The sequence below is a fragment of the Oreochromis niloticus genome, linkage group LG15 (genome assembly GCF_001858045.2).
Source record: "Oreochromis niloticus isolate F11D_XX linkage group LG15, O_niloticus_UMD_NMBU, whole genome shotgun sequence".
Taxonomy (NCBI): domain Eukaryota; kingdom Metazoa; phylum Chordata; class Actinopteri; order Cichliformes; family Cichlidae; genus Oreochromis; species Oreochromis niloticus.
The window spans coordinates 23,012,676-23,028,729 of NC_031980.2; the positions used below are offsets into that span (position 1 = coordinate 23,012,676).

Consider the following 16,054-nt stretch of genomic DNA (forward strand, 5'->3'; position numbering starts at 1 on the left):
ATTCAGATCAGAGGGAGGAGCCAACCAACAATGATGCTCCTTAGGGGCCTCACATGTACTCAGACAACTGGACAACTATTTTTACTCATTTCAGAGCTAGTTATTTTATATTATTTTTGATTTTATATCCATTTTTATTTATTCAGCTCCTTATTAAATTACATATTTATCTTTTTTAGACAGATTTTTATTGTCTGTTCTTCTTGCAGCTAATACCTTCCTGTATTTCCATTTTTAATTTACTTTTAACATTATTTTATTGATTGAAACTTATTTTTTAAATTTTAATGCATTCAACTGTATCAGCATTTTTATTTTTACTTTTATTTTATTTCACTTTGGTTTTTCTTATCAGTTTAATTTAAGCAGCAGTTAAGTAAATTTGTATATTTTTGTTACACTTTTGTCAAATGCCCCACGCTGTCTGGCTGCCTGCACCTGTGAGCAGCAGGCTGAAACCCACAGAGCCTCGGTGCAGTGGTCATCCTAAGTTGAGCCACTTTTGGTTTCCTGATTTGGTATTTATGAATTTTTAAACAGGCCCCTGATCTTCTCTGTAGACCCCAGTGTGTCCTAGAAATACAAAAGCCTGGGTAGTGCAAATGTTTTTAAATCATGCTGTCCTAATTCCACTGTTTACCTGTTTATCTGCACACTCTGACGTTCGGTTTTGACACTAATTTTAGAATAAACAACATCATTGTGCTGCTTTTCTGTCTCTTTTGATTAACTCATACAGATGAGACCGTTTCATTCTTTCTTTGTTGAGTCTGCCTTTTCATTTTCTATAAAAACAACTTTCAGGAAGTATTGAGAGATAATTTGTGGTATTATAATAACCATAGAGAACAAGCAAGGCGCTCTGTCATAAGATAAAACTTTTTTTTTTTTTTTACCTTTATTAGGATCAGTGATGACTTAGAATTGATGCATGTTGATAGATTTTCTGCCAGTCTGCTTGAAGAATCATCTCAAAACGTAATTTTACCTGTAGACACAATGCTTGCGCTGTTATGCTTGCAAGGGTTTGGGTTTTGTTGTTGGACTTCTACCCACCCCACTGAAGAGCATCTGTCACAAGAGCCATCAGAGCAACAAAACGTTTCCTTCCTTTTTTGTTTTTGTAAACTTTCATTTTTATATTTGTTGGCTTCAAAACAAACTAGAAAAAAAAAAGCCAACCTGTGCAGTGCGATCAGAGGTGCCGCCATGATAACCTTCAGCATATCTGAAATTAGGACCATCTCAAAGGTGCCGAGTGCCATTGTGGACCCTTACCATCCTTGGGGTTTGCTTGTTTAACCCCCTCAAAGGTGCCACTAATAGAGTAATTTTCTGTGTTTTTTCTGACCCTTTTTAGTATATTTATACTGAAAAAGTGGGGTATTTAGTGTCTTTTGTATGCTGCATTATCTGCATAGCAAGTTTCCCAACTGGGACATTTTACTTATTAACATCTGTCATATAATCTTAACTCTCACATTACTAATATTAATGCTCTGCAATTCTATCAGCAGAGAAAGTTAACACCTGAAGTCAACCTACCAAAGAAATGCATGACTCATACGCTTATGTGGTTACAATAGAGAACAAAAAAACATATGAACCAAACAAAAATAGGAACTAATGCTGTTCTCTTCTCACGTGAGCCAAACTTCACTCAAAGTGAAGTTTGCCCCCTGTTGCCCCGATGAATTTTGTCTATGTTTCGAATAAATTCTGTCTCTTTTCTCTCCAAAATGTATGTCACTACCAGGTGTAAGTCTTCTATATTATTGCTAACCCTGGGATAAGCTTTTGCAATAAGAATATTCGTTTAGGGTTTATTTGTTTACTTCTTCATTTCTATTTGTGTTATTTAAAGTCATTTCCCCCTGAAGGAGAGAGCCAAGAAACAACTGGCTCAGTAGGCATCCCCATTTCCCACACCCCACCACAGGGGGTGTAGGGTCAGCCCTTGGGTCCCCTCTTGGGGCTCATCTGCACACTGCGTCACAAGACCAGCCGTCCACTCAATTACGACAAACACACACAGCCAGGCTACAGAGGAAGTGACAGGTAGGTGAGACAGGTAAGTGGGGAGAGCTATGCTGGAGTAATGAAGTCATGAAGACCATGAACATGAGCATTAAATCGTTTTGTTTTTTTTCTTGAAAAGGGTAACCATATATTCAATGTAAAATGAAAAACTAACAAACAAACAAAAACAACAAGTCCCAGGTAATCCACCCACACTAATCCCAACCCTTGATTCCGGACAGATATGCATGACGGGTAATTACACACCAGTTTTACCAGCATTAAAAGTTCACTTCAAGTAAACCTACTAAAGGAATACATGACTCATGAACTTATGTGGTTATAAAAGAGAACAGATGAGTATATGTACCAAACAAAAATAGGAACAAAAATAGGAACTTAAGCTGCTCTTTTACCACAACAACTAAACTTAACTCAACAGTTGCTTCAAATAACACATCTAAACAAAATGTTAAGCTTGACCCATGAAAGCCATTCTATCTAATTTAGCATTTAGCAAAGACAAGGAAATGGGGTTTTCAACAATGATCCAAACACTAACCTGGTGTGAGTATCCTGAATGAGCCCCCATTCATTTCAAATGTGCGCACAGTATGTGACAAGAAGCTTTGCTCAAGTAGAAAATGATGTATTTACCCAAAACTAGCGACACACAAACAGCAAAGAAGACTGCTGCCAGACAGGATGGAAGAGAGACCTGCAGCAGCTGACAGCATTCTCATGTCAGCTGTCTGATGTTAGGTTCACTCACACAAACAGAAAGGAAGAGGAAATGAACTTATGTATTCATTTATATCACAGTGTGGAAGTTTGTTTCATGAATATTAACACGTTCACACAAATAGGATAGGGCAGGGAGGGGCATCACAGCTCTGCACTGTTCTGCATAAGTTATTGGGGAAACTTCAGGTTTAACCTTTCACTTCTAACGGGGGTGGTAATTCATACGTCATAGTAGTATGCAGAAGTCTCCATGTACTGTCCAGTCACTTATGTGTACATTATGTAAATTCCGTTGTTAAGTGTGCAGGTAGTAGGAGGGTCTGTAGGTTTTAGAGATAGTCTGACGTCTTTGAAGTCTTTGTCTTTCCTTAAGCATAATTTACAGGAAACACTGATTTTCTCTGTGTGTGTGTGTTTCCTGTAAGATTACAAACATTTTTTGTGTTAAGCATGCCTTGAATCATGGTTGCTATAGCAGGACACTTTATAATTGCTGACCTTGCAAGTAGGCTAAGCGGACTTCCTGGTCCGAGTTCTGTTTTGATATTTAAACTTCACTTGTCCTCAGCCTGTATACTGAGTTTCATCTCTGTGAAGCCAGATAAGGCAAAGATATCCTGGATATGCTGATCATGAATATGTTGAGACCAAAGTTTAGTATACAACATCTCTGTGGGCGTCATGTTCCACTGTTTAGTAGGTGGTATACATGTGTGCTATACGCTCAGGCTGCTGGGGGACTTCCCATGATGCACTGTGCACTTCTTTTCCACTCCCCATGCATTTATAGCTAAACATGTACTAATATTTACATTGAATTATTTATCCTCTTTTTTGGTCGTTTTCCCCATCACTTTGCAACCAGTCACAGCATGGCTACCCATTCCTGAGCCTGATTCTGTTGGAGGTCTCTTCTTCCCCACCATCACCAAGTGCTTACCTTACTTTACCTTACAATATAAAGCACCTCGAGGCAACGGTTTCATTGGGTGCTGTATAAATGCAACTGAACTGAATCACAAGTTTCTGGTAGGAAAATGTATGAACACATACCTGAAAAGATCATGTGGTGTAATTGAGAGGTCCAAAACAGGTAAAAATAATATATGATATCATGAAATTTGGTTTCTTTGTCTGTTTTTTAACACTTTATCTTGCACTTTACAGGTTCACAGTGTTGGAGATATTGCATGATGCTGCATATTTCATCTGTTAACGGTTGCCTTTTTTGTTTTTCCTGTGTACTGTAAAACCAGTTTACCTCGGTCAAAAAAAAAACAAAACCTCTAGAGACTGGGCAGATGTTTGTGGTCTCATTAGTCATAACTTTACATGTCTCTCTCTATCTAAGGTTTCTGTACACACGCCAAATGAAAAAGAGGGGGGACTGAAGCAAGAAACTTTGCCAAAAGAAGCGCCCTTACCTGCAGTCTGGGTGTCCGGCAGTGTAATGCGTTTCCTGCAGACAGACGCGCAGCACAGGAGGAACTGAAGTGTGCTCTGCTTGTGAGAAGTTATATGTTAACACAGCAGCAGACCACAAAGTCACAAAATCACACTCACGCTCTACATAAACGCACCACTCAGACTCCGCAGCGTCCTTCCTGTTTCGGTGCTCTTCGTGATCTTTATGCCCTCGTCTGTTTCTCAGAAACTTCCCGTTTGCTCTGTAGAAAATAAAACTTATTTTCAGCAGATTAAGCAAATTTATGCAGTGCTGTTTAGTTACAGGGGAGACATCTGGCTTCAGTATCTCACACCATTTTTCCTCTTACACTCAAATCAAAGAGACACATGTCATTGACATTCAGCCTTCTTGTAGGAAAAAATAAAACTTCAAGGCCGCCTTATTGCCAACTATAGTGGAGTGAAATGTGTTCATGCACCAGTCTGCATATTTTAGCTCTGAACATTTGCTTTCCTGAGCATCCACTCAAACATTACAGAAGAAAATATGGACTATTCTAAAGATACACCTGAGTCTGTCTATTACAGAGCTGGAGAGCTGAATAAGAGTTCAATAATAGGCACAAGTTCAAACTGCAGTTCACCACAGGGTCCACGTGATGGAGCTGTTAGCCTTTGAAAGCTTCATATGTGACCTTTAAGATTATTACCTGAGGGATTAGTTCAAACAGCAGAATTCACTAATTATTTACAAAAAAATACCAGAAATTCAAAAGTTTGATTTAGCATTTAATCAGATTAAAGTGGACCGGTTATCGCCTTTTCTTGTTTTCTGTCATATATCTACTCTTAAAATGGTGGATGTTCATATTAAAAATGGCCAAAATAAATAAATCAGTGAATGTGCAAGTATTTTCTGTGAGTTCAGATGGGTGTCAGACAGTTTTTTTCCTTGAGTCAGTGGGAGGAGATATTCCTAACATGGTCATCTCAGTTTTTCTTATGAAGGTTTATTTGCAGCTATAATACAACTCCAAAAATAAAATAATAAATAAATAAAAAACAAAATGCCAATATTTTATTCCCAGTGAAACATAAAAATCTATCAAATATTTAGATAATACCCTGTTAGCCCTGTGAGAGACTGGCAACTGTCCAGAGTATGCCCCTCCTCTCGCTCACTGGTAGCTGGAATAGGCTCCAGCCTCCCCCCGGCAACGCTGATAAGGATAACCAGAAGAGAATGGAAGGATGTAAACAAATACATTATCATATTCCATGAAAACTATGAGCTGCAAAAAAGATGCATCTTTAATTTCAGAATAAGGTTCCTCAATGAAAATCTGTGACCATCTCATGATCTACACTGCATAATATCATGAAAAGATTCAGAGAATCTGGGGAAATTTCAGTGTGCAAGGATGAAAGTAATTATCGGATGCCAGTGACCTTCATGCCCTCAGGCATCACTGCATTAAAAACAGATACAATTCCATCATGGAAATTGGTGCATGGGCTCAGGTACACTTGCAGAAATGCAGGTTAACCCTGTAACACCAGGGGTATCATAACTGATACATGAGGTTTTGGGAGTTTATGAAACTTCTATATCATCAGTGTGACACAGAATCTAGGACAGGGCGTGAACAGCACGAGTTGAATGGTTTTGTCATTTGTTAGTATTTAAATTAGCTGCAGTCACCAGATTAAAATGCTTCTTCTAAAATATATATTCAAATGTTTTATCCCATTTGACTATCAGGTATAAATAGAATATCAGTGTTCCTCACATTTATGAGAACCAAGGACCCTACTGAACCTCTGTACTCAAATTAATTTTTTTATGCCTACCAACATTTGTTTGGCATTTGAAGTTTTTGTAGCTTAAAACCTTTCATTATAATCCAGCTGCTAATTTAACTTAAACAAATATAAATCATAAGCTTTGCTATAACTTCCAAAAAATAAAAATATTGAACGCAAAGTTTCAAAATAAATTGCACTTTATTTTTCCAAAGCATTACAGAGGCAACAAAACGCAGAGCTCTGAAGAGAGACCATTTGTGCTTACATAATCAGACAGAGCAAAATCAGATTATGATGCATGAAGTTTGGCAAAAGGACAACTTTACAAACCACCTTCACTTTAGATCAACAAGAAACAAGGGAACTTCAACACTTCAACTATGTTATTGTCGCTAAACAGCTGTTGCCAAAAGTGGTCATTACAGGAAAATAAATAAACGTATACCCCTTATTCACTTCAGCTGATTTAAAAGGGATCAGCTCCACCCATTTCCACTTCCAGGTTTTCATTTTTCTCCACTGGGCCTTCCTGCACCTCCTCATCCTCCCTCTGAAATGAGGCATTTTAACTCCTCCGCCTTTATGGCTACTATACATTTAGATCAATTCTGCAACACCCCACTTCAAACACAGCATTACAGTTGGCACCTCACATGCTCTACAATTTATTTATGTATTTATAGAACTAAGCATGAAAAAAAAAAATCCTATTCATTTTTCTGCAAAAATAAAGGATGGTGTCAAACTTCTATTTTTCTCTACAAAACTCATTTACTTCACTCAACTACGCCCTACATTTTTAACCTATGTCATGGACTCTGGGTTTTGTGCCTGAGCTTGTACTCTTTGTATTAATATTTGGACTCTTCGTTTTTATTGTTCTTAGTTTTGGTTCATTTCTAGTCAAGTTTGGATGGTGTTGGTTGAGTTTTGTAATCTTTGTAATCTTTATGTATCAGATTTTTTCTGGTCGGTTGATTTTGATCTTCTGGGTTTGTAGTTTTTGTTATGCGTTTGTGATTCAATTTGGAGTTTATATTTAATTCACTGAGTTTCAGTTTATGGTGGCGGGTGTGGTTCTGTGCCTAACGTGACCATGTTCGTGTTATCACCTCTCAGTATACATAATATAAACATCCACAATCGGAACAGGAGACTTGGAAGAAAAGAAAAAGAGAAGCGGGTCCTCTTTAAAGGCTACTAATACTTTCGTAAGTTGCTAACAGACGTTCCTTATGATGTCACGCCAAGTAAAGCTGTAGCAGAAACTCAATCCACAAGCATTCACAATGAAGCAACTGTGTTTTCTATTGTGTGTTCATTTAAACTTTATTTTTTTTTTTTAAAAAGTAAAGAGATTCATGTTCACTTTTAAAAATTACACATTAAAGATTTTCTCAGAAACAACACACGGTTGCCATTTAAAAATTTCCTATACATGCTGAGAATCTTTTATAATGCTTGCATAAGGTTTCGTTTGTATAAAACCAAATAATGTGAATTAGAAAAACCCTTTAGAAAAGTTAAGACTTAAAAACAAACAAACAACAACAACAACAACAACATTTAAGTCCACAGTTCTTTAATATCAGTGGATCCAGAAAGGTTCCCTGAGGGACGCCCTCAGGAAATTTTTCATTATAGAAACCTTAAACCTGCAAAGAATTTCTTCAGAGAATATACATTTTCTTGAGTCCATTAATAAAAAGAAAAACAAATACTTGAGATGAGAAAGTGATCATTTTCTTCTTTTTTTAAAGTATACCTGAAATATCTAGCAGCTTCCTGCAGACAAATCCGCCAAATGACAAAGATAATTAAATCTTCTTATATCAGATACTTCAAATCTATTTAAATCCATTAAATCTGTTATCAAAGTTAATTCTAAATCTATTTTAGGGGTGTAACAAATAACTTAAACCACAATTAGCTACAGTGGCCTGATCACTCGATCATGACTGGATCATGAGATAAAATGAATTCCACTAATGTGCTATGCTTCCAGTTCATTTATTACCTCAATGTTTAAAAATCACAGCTTCCACAGTATGACAAGTTGGAACCACAATGCAATACTGGGGATGTTTCTATCCTGATTTCAGTTTCGGATTCAGAATTGTTCCACCACATAATATATTTACCAAGTCTACTCTGTGTCATGGTTCAAGTTTTTCTCTTTACTTTGTGTTTTTAGCACAAAGAATAAATCACAAAGTGTTTACATTCTGAGTTTTTACAAAAGGATGCAGCATATTTTCAGGTAGAGTAGCTTTAGAACTGCTTTCTGAAATCATAATCCTTGTACTAAAACACTGGTTAATCATTTCACTGTTTTTATTTGCTGTGTTCCCTCTGTTAAAAAGAAATGTGCATTTTTTAATCTTCTTTTTCACTTTCATATCCCTGATAAAGTTAGAAATGTATACAAATCTTAAGTTCTTTGAGAAAAGAACAAAAGATAAAACATTTTTAGAAACCATTTTATGCATACAAACCAAAATATCTAAAGAGGCACTAATAGTTCCTTAACTACAAATGGTGTTTTTACTAGAAAAACACTTCAACAATCTTAAACCTGAAGGCTCTGATAATCCACTGATAAGTTTTGAAAATTAAAAAAATAAAATAAAAATAAAACAAAAAGTCTACTGAAAACAAAGACCAGCTTCATCTTTAGCAGATTCAGAATGCTATAATCTGTCATTTCAGATTTCTTTAATGAGATCAAAGCCCCAAAATAGAAGTTTTGCCTTTAATTTGGATGGTCAACACGTGAAACCTTTATTATTTTCAATGTTAAAAAAAAAGAACCAATGCTGAGAAATGTTTTAATTCAACACTAAACAGATCAAAAACCGGATCTATTCATTTCCATCATAATTTCATTCTTGGACTCTAGTAGTGTCCATTTCCATGACTGGCAGTTCAAAAGAATCCTTATTTATGTGATCATGGGCCTTACTGCTGAATTACTTCATCCTCCTAAAACAAGCCGTTTAAGCTCCTCCCCCTTTAAAGCCTGTCTCTTTTCAAATCCAGTGGGTAGACCATGTAGAAGAACCATAAGTCAAAGCATCCAAATCAACCCACAAATTGGCCATTTTTAATTATGAGCAACCACTGTTTAAACAGTAAATATGACAGGAAATTAATAAAAGGTCCTCTTAAAATATAACAGTTAAGCTGTATTTAACATCAGTATATGATATATGATATGAGCGGCTAAATTTTCTTCTCCTAAAAGCTTGAAGAGGTTATTATTGTACACTGTGACAGAAAATAAAATCTTCCACATTAGAATCACAGCTTCGACTTTGACATAAACTAATTGGAACATGGAAACTCACTTCTGTTGGTCAACTCAGAGTAACATTTGAGCTATTTTCATTGTTAGCTGTTGCCACCCAAAGTATTACAATTAAAAAAACATGTCCAAAGACAAAGAAGAAAAAGAAGATTAAAATGAAAACAAAAAACCACTTTAGTTTGTAACCATATTGCCCAGTTTCTGTGGTAAGAGTCACTCTAGCAGCTTAGTAGCTTTTGCATAATGTTTCATTAGTAAAAAAGGCACCAAATATTCATGACCTAGAAACTGGGTAAAAATCTAAAAACTTGAAGAGTTCTGAGATGGTTCCCTGAGGAACGCCTTCAAAATGCTTTTTATATTTGAAGTTTCTGTCATGAAACATTTTTTTAAATAATCTTTAGAAAAGCCTTTCCTGAGGAAGATCAGGTTATAAAATTAAAACTTTAAAGGGACAATTCACCACAAATTCAAATCTCTATATTTGACCTCTTGCATGTAGTCCTCTGTATCTGTCTACAGACTGCTTTGGTTTGACTTGTCCAAGTGAGATTTTTTTGTGCTGTTAAAAGCGCAATAAACAGGCTCCATCTACCTGTGATGAAGCTGAGCAACAGAATCAAACATTAATTGAATCACCTTGGCTGAGGTGCATTTAGCTTGCTGCGCTCTTTGTTTAGGTGTCAGGTGTAGACAGTGGAAGGAAAACAGTTCCATAACGAGGTTTGCAGAGGTCTTTTTAGAGTAACTGGGCCACAACAGAGGTGACATTTAGTTCTGTAACATAGACTAGAAGGCAAAAATATATATATAGGTATCTAGATGAATTTACAGCACTACAGGCCAAAGGGAAAACATGGAAGCTGGAATTTTGCAGCAAACCAATCCTTCAAGCATCCATACATCTGCAGATAATTCTGCTAAATGACAGCAGCAATTTTAAAAGTAACTCTGAGATGTAACTTTCCTTTATGATTAAAAAATATATATATAAAAACTATAACAGTTGCAGTGTTTTCTTCCCCCAGGTGGCAGTTTTTCTCTTGAGTCTGTTGTTTTCAGCTTGGTGTTGTCAAAGGTTCCTTGACGACTTTGAAATCTTCCAATTTTCCATGACTGATTAATCAAACAGAAAATGAGCCTTCAGTAGATTCCAGTATGAGGTTCATTAAGGGGAAAGCACTATGCATTTTCCGGATTAGTTTTTTCCTTGCTGTGGTGCTAGATTTTGAGATGAATTCCTCACCATCTTAACATGTTCAGTTAATTCCAACAGTCCACGATCTGCTGTTTTTAATCCAGAACTATAAAATGATGTACTGCATTGCCTTTTATCAGGACCGTGACTTTTAAACGGATATTTAAAAGCAGAATATTAAAAACTCTTCCAGAAACCAGGTGAGAATAATTGTCTCATCTAATAAAATTCAAACGCAGCTTTTCCTCCTCAGTGGCTGAGCAGTTTGAGTCGAGCCAGCCAACCACTGAGCAGCGACGTGGACTGTTTGTTTACACCCTTAGCGGGAGAGACAGCGGCAGAAGTGGAGGCAGAAGCCTTTTTGGACCCCACTTCCTGGTAAGGTATGGTGGCCGTGTTGTGCAGGTTGGCGCTAATGTAGCACTGGCTGCCCCTGATATGGTCGACGCCGCGTACAGATGGGTGACCTCGGTACGGCAGAGGGAAACATGGCTCCTCCTCCGTGATGGTGCTGATGCCATCATTACTCCGATACATGTGCAGGATGTCCTTACCTGTTAGAAGACAACAGGTTATTTATTTAATTATTTGGCTTGTTCCATTTTAGCTGTGAGACCTTCAAATGACAGCTGTCATGTTGCTAATTACGACAACCTTGTACAGAAGAAATGAGGTAGTCCTACTACTGGATTTACATATGAGTGAAAAGACATAATAAGCAAGTCCTCCTCCCTAAACGAGCTTCTATCCTTCCATCCTCCCTGTTGAATCGTACAAAACAGCTAAAAGTAACAGTTGACTTGTTAAGTTGCAGGTCAAAGTGAGGCTTGTTAAAGAAACAGATGAGATAAATCTGGACATAACTGACGTTCCTGTTCCAATTGTTCATTTAAAAGAAAAATAATAATGCAAACAAAGCAAAAAAAAAAAAAAGAAAGATAATATTTTTAGAAATAAATAAGACGCTGAACTTCTTAGGATGACTCAACATTAAACCTCACAGGTTCATGCAGCAGTGTGTAAACTTCGCTCTATTGTCGGCCTCATGTTTGCCATCAGTGGAAAACAGCCCACCTCTTCACGTGTCTTTATTTAACCGTTCATTAACTGCATGTTATCTTGGACAAACTGCCAACGCGCACCGTGCTCGTCAAGGTGAAGTGCTCTAACGCTCAGACTGACCCGAGTATGAAATGAGTCGCGTAGATGCAGTGGCAGCTTTCGGGGTTAATGATTAACCAGGTAAAAATTCAAAGCACGCAGCCCATCCCTGCTACAGTCTGTCCTTGCCTTTTAATGAGTCGGACAGATGGCTATTACTGATAACTGTCAGATTACTGGCGCTCGCTGCGTCTGGTCCAGCTGGACAGGTGGGCCTTACCTTTCCTTCCCTGAGAACTGGGCCTGGAGAGCCGGTCAGACACGCCTGAAAATGCCTCCACAGGCATGGAGATGGGTCTGGGTTTACCTGCGAAGAGTCCAGAAAGAGCAAAACGTCAGCTCCATCTCAGAGACACTACTCCTCTACTTCCACCTCAGGCTGACACTGAGCCAGATATTAGAGCACAAACCAATACGGCCCATAAACAGCTAGCTGCAGTCAGTCGAACAGAGATGATTTTGGTTTTTTTCTTTTTGGGAGAATCAGGCTGGGAAAAATTTTCATTAAAATTAAAAATCTGCTGTTTTCTAAATCAGCGATTCATCTTTAAATCCTCAAGAACCACTCCTGGTGTAAGGTGTCCTTGATTACTATGAACCAATAAAGCTTCAAAATATAATACAATGCATTCAGGTTGCTTTGTGGTGACTCGAGAGACAAAGGTGGCACTATATCCCAGTGTCTCCAACCAAAACCAGAACAAAACTGCTCCAAACTCAGCAGGGAGGAATTACTGTTCATGAAATCAAGCCTTCAAGTCAACAGAAGCTCTTTGAAGATACCCAGTCTTATTAGTAGAAACGCTTTGTTTGGTTTGATGGGGCTAGATTGGGCCAGACACATGACATCATCCGACCTGCTATTCTCTCACATGAAATCACAGGGACTGAAATACAGAGCTGGCAGGATTGTAAGGTTAAAGTGAGCCTCTGACAAAAGTTCAGGGCTGCTGTGCATGTGTGAGAACAGTCTATGCATCAAGCAAAAAAAACAACAACAAAAAACACTTGATTGTGGTTTTATGTGCTCTCACTTCCTGTGGTAATGTAAGTGTTGTATAACTCATCATAACCCACATGTTTTTCCCCTCATTGTGATGCTTTTTTTGTCTTTGTGCTGTAATGAGCGGCTGCTGGCTGTCGCTTCATATTTTGACCTTTGTGCGTGGAATCACTTGACTTAGTCTGGATATTTACTTGAGTCAGAAAAAAATAAAAACACTGGGACAAGACTAAACTTTTTCCTTCTTATTCAAAGTATAGCTTGAGCTTTGTTTTCATTGTTAGACTAAGCTCTAGAGCAGTGGTGGGCAACTCCAGGCCTCGAGGGCCAGTGTCCTGCAGGTTTTAGATGTATCCTTAATCCAACACAGCTTATTCAAATGGCTAAATTACCTCTACAACATGTCTTGCGGTTCTCCAGAGGCCTGGTAATGAACTAATCATTTGATTCAGGTGTGTTGACCTAGGGTGATATCTAAAACCTGCAGGACACCGGCCCTCGAGGCCTGAAGTTGCCCACCCCTGGTCTAGAGTAAGGTTAAGATTAACAAGAGCCTTTGTGTCCTTACAGCGTGAGGAGGAGCGCTGCCTGAGGCGAACTGGGATAGGATGGCTGGATTCAGGTGGAGGGGCGACAGACGTCCGGTTTTCCTCTGCTACAGTGAAGCGTCGCTGCCGCACGTCTGCATCCAGATGCGAGTTTGGAGACTTGGGACGCATTTTCACACCTGGAAACACGTTTGTGTTCCCATCTCTGCCACAAGGAGCGGGAAACTCAGCAATACAGGCATTAAATTTAAAGAAAAAAAAAAAGATGATTCTGAAATCCTGAAGCATTTGTGAGGTACTTACAGCGGGACATATGGCGCTTCTGGGGGAGGAGGGATATACAAATCCAAGATGGTCGTCTTCCCTCTCTTTCCAGGAGCGTCTGAGGTTTCTGACTCTCGTGATTTATAGAGACTTGGCGCTCCCTGAGAGGTCTAATAAAGGAAAAGAGAAATTTAAGCCATTTTTATAAAGGAAACAAAAGAATCACATGTAACTAACACGTTTGGTTTGTTTCTTCTAATCTGTGTTTTTGGTTGCTTCTGTGTCTCAGCACACAGTGGACAATGACTTTGTGAACTGCGTTTATCTTCAAACAAAAGCGAAAGTCGTTCCAGCTCAGAGGAGAAAGAGCAGAGGAGGCTTTTCTGTTTCCTTCCTCACTTTCAAGTTCTCACAAACACAGGAACTTCATTCCGCTTGCTTTCTGTTTCACCTGCACTTTGAAAAACACGTCTGAAAGACGTTTCGATGCAGCCACTTTTAACCATGCCACAGTTAATCTAGTCTGGCGATACTGTGAATGTTCCTAATTGTGAAAAACAAAAAACAGCATCATAAACAAAAAGTGTTTCAGATGTTTAAGTTTAACCCTAGAACTCATGTACAGTTAAAACTAGCAAAAGTTTACTTTTTTTCCTTATTTAAACAGTGAATTTATTAACTCAGTGTTTAAATTCATTACGAAACAAAGAAAAAAAGGAAACAAATAAAGTTACTTCACAAATAAGCAAACAGCTGACGTCCTGCTGCAGTTTCTTATTTTCTTGCTCTTCCATTAACCCACATAAAACACGATGTTTAAAACACAGCACTGTAGTTTTTGGGACAACTTGTTTGTCATGTCAACTCAATTTATGCCATTTTTTCCCCCGTTTTCTGAGATTACCTTAATTCCCCAACACTGACAGATGAGTTCACCTGGGTGGGTGTGGCTCCAGTGGCGGAGCACTTGTCTCACAAAATAAGAATAAGAGGTTCCATTAGTGACCCTGGTCTTTGCTACTTGATTCAGTCATCTGTTCTTAACACCAAACTGACTGAGCTAACTTATTCTTAACTTATTATTACTCATTCTAATAGTTTCAGGGCTTGTCATTGTTCCCACTTCACAAAACAAAAGATAAACGAATGTAAGTGCAGGTGGCGTAACCTTTGAAGTGAATGGTGGGAGTGACGATGAGGTAAAGAGATCTCAGATCTGTTTTGAAAGACTGAGATTAGACCCTGAGCTCATCAGCTGAGCTACCCAGCGCCTTTCCGGATGCCTATCTCCCCTAAACACACACATCCTGGACCCCTGTCAGCACAAAACCCCTGAAGGTGGTTTGGTGAATGCAGGATTGTCACATTGTGAACTAAAAGTGTGAGTCAGCCACCGCAGATCTGACATCAACGCAGAGTTTTTCCTATCTTCCCTTTTTTCAGGAAAATGGAAGAAGGGCTCCATTGTTTCACCCGCTCACCTCAGAGTAGCTGCAGACTGAGCGGCTGCTGCGTTTTCTGCTCGAATCGAAACCTCAAAGCTACGACAACGGACTGAAAACCACCACGAGCAGCTTGATTTAGTTACCGACACAGTCTGCTTCACTTTCATACAGTGACGTCTGTCACAACACTACAGCTGCTGCAGGTTCAGGACCTGCGTCAACTACGCCTCACCTGGAAATTCTGCAGAAAGAATCCATTAACCTTCCACATTTACTGTTATAAACCGGAACTTTGTGCACTCGTGCTTTTTCTTCTTTTTTTCTTTTTTCCCCCCCACAGGAAAAAACTTCGACTTCTCTAAAATCAAAAACACAATCACTCCCAAATGTCCAGTTTGAAGCAGGAAAAAGAACCTCTCCTCACTTCTTCAGGGCCAATAGATGAATCTGAAGGCCAAAGTGTCAATAAAGTTATGTAGAGCTAATTCGAACTATGTTTCTTAATGCCATTATTTGTACTGACAACATATAAACATGTAGGAAATGATAAATGGTGATTCTAAATATCATGTTAAGTTGAGCTCTTCTTCAAGGTCAAACTTTCAGAAAATGTTGTATCTTTAAAATTTGCCCTTTACAAGCTCATTGTTTAATTTTAGAGGTTTACAAGAACATGCTTGCATGTTTTAATACTAGACGAACAAAAATAAATAAATAAATCTTAACAAGGACTTTATCAGACGACTTCTTTGTTATACAGTGAAGAGAAGCGTGTTAACAAGTAAAGGCTGGATTGTAATCAGTCAGTTTTATTGGGTGAATTTGTGTCACGGTTTCAATCCTGACGACAAAAACAGGAAAGTGAATCATAAAAGCTTTATTGTGAATTTTGACGTTTTAAAATTCTGTTGATGCGCATCAGGAAAGCAAGAGAGAAGCAAACAGGTTTTAGTACGTGTTATGCCAAGCACTCATTTATCTGTCGACGGGGAAATAAAACCTTCAGTTTCTCAGCACAAAAATGTTTTTGTGTAGGAAAAAACCAGGTAATGCAGCGTATTTGAGATTTCAGGATATACAGACTACCTGCTCAATTCTGCTGTGAAGTTTTTTGCTGATGGAAATTCTCTTTTCGTCCATACAAGCACACAA

At 38.3% G+C, this 16,054-nt stretch overlaps 1 protein-coding gene across 1 annotated transcript in view; it reads right to left on the reverse strand.

Annotated features, from left to right (window-relative positions):
* The window catches only part of cnksr3 (cnksr family member 3), a 62,474-nt gene that overhangs the window by 10,948 nt on the left and 35,472 nt on the right, over nucleotides 1-16,054 (reverse strand). Inside the window, exons 10-14 of the mRNA XM_005452411.4 lie at nucleotides 13,497-13,627; nucleotides 13,214-13,398; nucleotides 11,863-11,949; nucleotides 10,734-11,035; nucleotides 4,188-4,263 (exon numbers count right to left, since the gene is read on the reverse strand). Coding sequence (XP_005452468.2) covers nucleotides 4,188-4,263; nucleotides 10,734-11,035; nucleotides 11,863-11,949; nucleotides 13,214-13,398; nucleotides 13,497-13,627 — 781 coding nt within the window. The remainder of the gene's footprint in view (nucleotides 1-4,187; nucleotides 4,264-10,733; nucleotides 11,036-11,862; nucleotides 11,950-13,213; nucleotides 13,399-13,496; nucleotides 13,628-16,054) is intronic.